This window comes from Lotus japonicus, chromosome 4, assembly GCF_012489685.1.
Source record: "Lotus japonicus ecotype B-129 chromosome 4, LjGifu_v1.2".
In the NCBI taxonomy this organism is placed as follows: domain Eukaryota; kingdom Viridiplantae; phylum Streptophyta; class Magnoliopsida; order Fabales; family Fabaceae; genus Lotus; species Lotus japonicus.
Genome location: NC_080044.1, coordinates 23,240,404 through 23,248,034, shown reverse-complemented (window position 1 = coordinate 23,248,034; position 7,631 = coordinate 23,240,404). Strand labels below are relative to the sequence as shown.

Here is a 7,631-nt window from a genome sequence, read left to right as displayed (position 1 = left end):
TTCTTAAAGCAATCATCTCATATCCTACAAAATCCTTCAAAATGTATCGAAATTTCACTATTTTTCTTTTTTTACTTTAAACTCTTAAAATTGTATCAAATATCCAACTCGTCAATAAACCCTAAAATATTTAAAAAGAAAATGAAGAATTAACAATTTGGAGAAGGACCAAAGTTGTTTAATTTTAAAAGTAGAGGGACACCATTACCTCGACAAAAACCGAGGGGTCAAATTGCACAATTTAAACTAAGGTAACCAAAAGTGCAATTAAAGCCTAAACAAAATCATTAAAAAATAAATAAAAAATAAAGCCTATCTAAAATTACCTCGATTCCTCATCATTTTCTGATATTTCTATTTTTTCTACCCTTTCCTCTCGTATTTTCCCATCCAAACTATGCATTATTAAGCCTCTTTCCCTACTTTTTTTTCCCCACATGAAGAATGAAAATGGTTGATCAGTTTCACATCAAGAGTAAGGGAACATGAAATTAACCATAATTGAAGACATATATTCACAATTACAGCTTTCATATCCAGGGTTTTTTCATACAAGCCTGTAGACACTCAATTCAATCTCACAATGTACCATCCAGAAGACACCCACAAGAATAGGTAAAATACAGACTAATTTCCTAGAACAAATTATTCAGAAATTATCAGTATTTTACAGAGGCGAACTGGTAATGAAGGTAACATCTAATCTAATCCGTGACAAAGCGTCAAGGTCCTCAAGTGCCTATCTCTAAGGTGCACAACATTGGCAATAGTTTAGGATAACAGTGAGTGCAGGACAGTAATGAACCAGGCCAAGTCAATACTCATCATAGAAATGGGTTTAGATTTTAGAACCACCCTATATTAAGGAGGTAACATTTCTCTGAGCTAACTACACGAGAAGCAACAACCAAGTTCATCACAAATGTACATAACAGCCCATGCGATTCTATATATTTTATCCTTCAAGGAGTAAACCTTATCAAACAAGGCAAATAAAGAGAAGATAAACGAACCTTAATAGTTTAATCTCTTTCAAAATGAAATTTCCTGATAAAACATCACACATTTTACAAGGCTGAGGAGAAAACCACATTAAAGACTAACTCATATCCTGTTCTTTACAGTTCATCCCTCCTACCACCAGATTAACTCATATCCTTTTCTTATCTTCTTATTTCCTAATTACTGTTTTAATTCAATATTTGTATTTCTATTTTTGGTTCAAAGCCTGGTTTCTGATGACAAGATATAAAAAATGTAAAATGAAGAAAATCAACTAGGATGCATTTTCAAAACTAGCAACAAAATTTTACAGTCTGACCGCAGAGTTAACTATTTAGGGATGGAATCCAGTCAATGCGTGCAGATGAAATCTTCAATGGGCTCCGATTCTTCAAGCATGTAAGCTGCCTGGAAGCAGTCAGCAGCATCGCCCACTCGGCCATCAGCCTTGTGAGTTAACCCCAAATAATACCAAGCCATGCGGTTAGTGGGTTCTATTCTAAGTGCATCAGAAAGCAAGCTTCTAGCAACAGGCAGAGCTTTAGAACCCAATTTCAGCATCAAAGATCCTACCAAGATCTTGCTTGGAACATAGTTTGGTTCAAGCAGGACAGCATTAACAGCAGCCACAAGAGCTTCTTCAAGTTGTCCACGACTGTCAAACATAACACCTGGTACAATCATATTAGCAAATAGCAATATAAAATGTCTATGATGCTCTCAAATATTAACACCATGCTAGCAGGTAATTTGGATTCAGATCATCAGCAGTTTAGACTAACAATATATGGTTCAGTTGGAGAGAGAAAGATACAATTTCTTTCATAAATGACCTATCATGAATGGCTGTCGAGTCCAATAATTATATGTAAAAAGCTACCACAAAAAAACTCTCCCTCCAACAGGACCATATCCTATTATTCTAAAACAGGGGAGGTTCTGAATTTCCATAAATCTTAGCTTTTGCTCCATTCCAGCTTATGATGAGCTTGTGCTCCACCACCACATCCTAAGGATTCCGCTTTACAATATATGTAAACTTATCATGTATAGAGATCAAGCCTTAGGCCTACAAGAACCAGTGACAAATCCAGAAATTTTTCGCAGTGGACACAAGTGGAAGGACATTAATTCAAAGCAATGGAGGCTAAATGACAAATTACTATGGTAATAAGAAACGTCTATAATTGAGTGGGGGCATTTTCCCCCATGGTGCTCAATGTGTGCCCAATCCTGAAGACCATAGCCTCAATTCCTCTCCCTATAGGACAAGAGCTTCAGTGTGTACGTAGATCCGTAAAAGTCCCTCTCCCCAGAGGTAGCCGGAGCTCGCACAACCCAAAAAATAAAAATAAACAAGCTACATGCTAAAGTAGAAAACTTTTAACAGCATAAAGGATCCGGGATTACCTTCAGTGTGTACTGTTTCTGCTGAGTATTCCTTTAACTCTCTGGCCTTTTGCAAACAGATTTCAGCATCTTTCCAATGAGAAAGGCTTGCATATAAATTTGCCAGACCATGCCATACATCAAATTCATGTATTTTATCATTCTCAACCTGCAAAAAGTTAATAAAATAAGAGTAAGATTAGTTTTGTAATCAACAATTTATAAATGGAGTCCATGATGCAATGAGCATCTCTTGAGGAAATGCCGCTGTTATCTTTTTTCCTTCATCCCCATTAAGTAAAAAGTTTCTTTCTGTAAAACCACCAGAAAGAGGATGCAAGCCTTTCCATTTCAATAACAATGACAAAACACAAGAATAAGTTGATAACACATATCTCATTATTATTAAATTTAAACATAAGAATTACTGCAAGAAGAGAAAATGGCAGAATTTTACCTGTGAACTAGGTCTAAGATGCCCAAATGATTTCTTCTGGGCCTGGACCAATGCAAGAAGGTGACGATAAAGATCAATAGCATCCATTGGTCGTAACTGGGAGGTCTTCAGCTTGGCTTTCAGCCTGAACAGTGGCCCTTGCTCCCATTTTGAAGTCTCATCTAAAGCAGCATCAGTCACCACTTCAGCCTCCAAAAATCTTTTTTGGGCAGACAAAACCAGTGCAAGTAATCTCCATCCCTCCAACTTGGAGCCACCAGTTTTGTCAAAGTACTGCTTGGCATAGCGTAAAGCAGCAGTCAGATTTCGGTGCTCGGCATATTGAATAGCCAATTCAAAAATTAGATCAGAGTTGTTTGGCTCTAGTCTAACTGCATCCTCCAATGATTGCAGAGATTTTGACTGAAGCATAGACCTCTCAAAGTCAGATGAAGCAACCTTAGCTTGCTTGCCAAGGCAAAGTCCCTGCATCCGAAGAGTGACACCTTTCAAATGCTCATCTAAGCCTTCGGCATTATCGATTGCCCTCTGCGCATATCCTGCTCCCTCGGCAGCAAGATGGGGATCCTCACTGCAAATCCTGGCAGCTGATAATAACGATGTCAGGTCATCTGGTCGTTCATGCTTGTGCAATGATTTCCTTAGCAAATCCAATGCACTTTTGTTTTGTCCAGCTCCACTATGACAAAGAGCTAAAGAATTCCAACGGTCGATACGGTGATATACACCAGGCATCAACTCTTCAAGTTGCTTAGCTAATGTAGTAGTTTGGTCACATACTGAAAGTGCAAATGTTAGGTGGTCCATAATTGAAGGATCCCAAGTTATCTTACCTAGGCTAAACTTTCTTAAGAGAATCATAAGAAGAAGCATTGCCTCTTCCAGGTTATTTTTAGGTACGTAAGACCCGTCAGTCTGAACTGCTAAACTAGGTGGACTTGCCTCCACCCCACTGTACAGCAAAAATACAGCAAATTCTTTCTGAATTCTCGCGAAACATTCATTGTCAAGGTTCCATTGACTAAGAAGGGCATGCCGGTAAGCAGCAATTGCCTCAGGATGGCAACCAGCCTGTTTCCAAAGCTCGGGAAGGAGCTCTACCGCACGGCTGACTATCTCCTGCAATTTACTGTCCACTTGAGTATCAGATATACCCTGATAAAATATCTTCTCAACAGCATCAACAACATGCTTGCACTCGTTAGCAGCTTCTGCATAAATCCATGAAATAAGCATTTCAATGTATTCAAACTGATTCAAAGATATAATGATATATGTGCAGCGGGAATTGAAGATTCATTCCCATTCTAAAAGACAATAAAGACAAAAAGTTAATAACATGTTGAGAATAACTTTCAGAAGCTAATACAATATTCAATACCAGTAAACTTCCCAAGCTTCTGTAGAGACTTGGCTTTCAAGTAGATGGCTTCAAGCACCAAACTAGCACCATGCTGTGAGACCGAGGAAGGTGACTCAGTACGGGTGGGACCTCTCTTGATGGTTGGCTTTTCAGAAAGGGAAGGTTGCAGTCGCTGTATTGCTGCTTGAAGATCAATCCCATCAAACACACGAAGAGCACCTTCGACATTACCTCTCTGATACTCTAATTTTCCGAGAAGAGCTCTTGCTTCCTGTTACAGTTTAACAATGACCATGGAACATAACTCAAACATACAATTTGATTTTTCACCAAAAATGGTATTATGCAATTCAATTCCAAGATAAAACAAAGGTATGACAGATCTTCATATTACACTCAATGAGTTATTTGTATTTAAATTTACAGATTGTACCAGTTTCTCTGGTTTCAAATCCAATTACATGTGATGAAGTTCCTGTTCATAACTTCATATCAAAGTATATTCTCAATACTGGTAAAATAGAGATTTGACTCATGTTTACAAGAAATGAACTCCCCCCCCCCCCCCCGGCTGTTGCACATTTGTTAAAAATGAAAAAAAAAAGTTCAAATTAAATAGATAAGATACTGCAAATTTTGCTTCGTGGAACTTCATTACTGTTGTGCTCATATCTTATTCTTCACACACTATGCAAACGTTGTACCATAAAACAACAAATTCCTAGCAATACACAAACTTTTCTTTTGTAAAAAGGGTAATCATAAATCTGAGAGTGGAAGCCTGGCCCCAAGGGAGAACTTTTCCACAAATGATGATTGGCAAGTATTAACATATTGCAATAAAAGGCTGGGAGCTATGTTGTCAATCCTAGATCTCAGCGCGTAGTGGCGGGCCCAAAAAATGGGATAGCGCGATAGCCGGAATAGTGAATTTTTGTCTATATTTTGCATAATTATGCCATATACACTAAATCTATGATAAATATTACTTGAAATCCATAACATATTCATACCTCCTCCATAGTAGCAGCCATTTGTCACGCTTGAGAGAGCAACGGCGCAGAGAGCAGGGCAAGTGAGGAGAGGGTCGAACTCTTCCTCTCATCTAGGGTTTTATTCGTCACGAAAGCCCGGAAATACCCCTAAAAAACACCCCCAGGCCCAGCGTTTAAAATTGGAGTACATTTTTGGAAATGTCAGAAACTTCCTTTTCGCACCGGGATCGTGCCGGATCTAGCCGGGATTAACAACATAGATTGAGAGTTGGGACCAAGACTATTCTATGCCTCAAACAAAAGTTAAGGAAAATGAAAACCCCCCCTCCCCAAAGAGTCAAAGACCTTAATATTGGACTGAAAATTGTAATTAAATCCAGTCATATTCTACAATGAAGGTATAAAACCAGTCTATCACGTACCTCCAAAGCTCTACCTATTAACAATGGGAATTTTAACACAACATATAGCATGTTTTGATTCGCTTGATTTTCCTCCTAATCAATTCTAACACACAAAACTCACTCACCGAAGTTTCCCCCAAAATTGATTTTAGTAATAGAATCAATCATAAAAGCATATCCAAACATGCCAATAATGTAATTCAGACAAAATTTGTTACGATCAAGGTTTTAAATTCATGGGGCCATAACATCATGATATAGATTCGATCACAATTATGAAACATACAATACACAAAAACTGACCTCAAAATTGAGAGACAAGCCATCTCGCAATGCTGATTCAGCTTCTTGAATGTTCCCTTCATCGAGTTTAGCTTCAACTTCAGCTGTCGCCATGGAGCTCCCATTCGCGCACACCTCCCGTATCGTCCTCACGCGCTCGTTCCCACTCGACTCCATCAATCATCTCCCCCACTCTCACCTGCATTCACCAGTTCTCGTAAACGACGCCGTTTCGAGATCGCTAGCTGAATGGGAATAGAATAGAAAAGAAAAATTGAAGCAGATTCAGAAAGGAAACAGAAACCTTAGTTAGGCCTTGACGAAAACAATGTGGGTGTTTGGTCTTCGATTCGATTTTGTTGTCTTGTTTGATGTGGCCAGAATGAATAGAACGTGGTTTCAATAGAGATTGACGATCTCGCAGATGTGTCAGAGATTTAAAATATTCAAGTGCATTGCGAAGACAGCGAGAGAAGAAGGTGAACGAGGAATAGGTACAGGTGAGGTGGTCAGGTCCACCGTTACGTTACAAATTTTGAATGTAGAAAGAATCTGTCACTGCCATGTTAGAGCTAAAGCCACGAGTTCATGTTTTGTCTCTTTTTTCTTAAAAATTGTTTGTCTAAATTTCACATTAAAAAAACAAACAACAACTATAATTAATTAAAAAAATCATATATATCATTATTATTTATTGTAAGTTTTTAAATCAATTCTATAAATCCCCATTTATCATACAAGTTTTTAATTCTTAATATGAAATATGTCTTTCTCTATTTATTTTTTTAATTACTGGAGTTAAAAATTAACATAACAATGATTAATTTTATAGTGATAGAATACCCCATTTCTCATGAAACATAAAAGAAAATAAACCAACTACTAAAAAATTATAAATACATTCATAATAAAAAAATTATTTCAAGGAAATATATGGTCTCAAACACAACCATAATATGAACTAAACGAAGATTTTTTTGAATAATTTTTAAAAATAAATAAATCATCTAACATAGCTGACTTGTACTTGACTTGTACTAAAATGAAAATGTGAATATGCAAACAAAAAAGAAAATGCCAAGGTCTCTTAGATAATTTTGATGGATGTTATTCCATGAAATCCGCTTTTAATTTGCTCACTAATGACGGGAGACCTGATTCCCATTTCTGGAACCTGATATGGAAGGCAAAAGCTCCTGAAAAAGTTCGCTTTTTCCTATGGCTCGCTGGAAGGAACGCTTTTCCTACGAATGCCAGAAGACATCGTAATCACCTTGCCAGCGCCGCTGGGTGTGTTTGGTGTGCGGCGCCATCAAAAGACGTAGACCATGTGTTGAGGCAATGCTTGGGATCAACGTGGGTGTGGAGCCGCTTCACGCGTTCTCTCGCCGGTGCTCCAGCAACGACGTCGCTTCAATTCTAGTTGTTTGCTCACTTGCAGGTTGATAATCAGGCGCTGTTCTGTGCTATTGTTTGGAACATTTGGAAGTGGCGTAATAGCTTTGTCATCACACACCGTGGCAGCCAGGGGAGGTTTTATGCCGCATCTACAGGGATGTAGAGGATTTCCAGCGATGGGGAAGGGATACAATTCAGATCACCTTCAATGATAGCCATGGAGGAGACGCTGTGGTGCTTCACACAGATGGAAGCTGGCAGCCAGGTATCAATAAGATGGGAGAAGGTGGTGTTATTCGTGATAGTAATGGTCGGTGGATTTCCGGGTTTGCCATGATGTT

General features: G+C 38.3%; 1 protein-coding gene across 2 annotated transcripts; it reads right to left on the bottom strand.

The window, feature by feature from the left end:
- Positions 1 to 993: 993 nt before the first annotated feature.
- LOC130714222 (protein NPG1-like) lies at positions 994 to 6,435 on the bottom strand. 2 transcript variants are annotated; one of them, XM_057564118.1, is made up of 6 exons: positions 6,197 to 6,435; positions 5,914 to 6,091; positions 4,230 to 4,482; positions 2,849 to 4,059; positions 2,413 to 2,560; positions 994 to 1,673 (listed from the first exon to the last, which is right to left on the bottom strand). In XM_057564118.1, exons 2-6 carry the CDS (start codon positions 6,067 to 6,069, stop codon positions 1,354 to 1,356), a joined length of 2,088 nt encoding a protein of 695 aa, XP_057420101.1. In that variant the 5' UTR covers positions 6,070 to 6,091; positions 6,197 to 6,435; the 3' UTR covers positions 994 to 1,353. The 2 variants fall into 2 exon arrangements, with proteins under 2 accessions (XP_057420101.1, XP_057420102.1); XM_057564119.1 differs by lacking the exon at positions 6,197 to 6,435 and having other exon boundaries at positions 5,914 to 6,190.
- Positions 6,436 to 7,631: the final 1,196 nt, after the last annotated feature.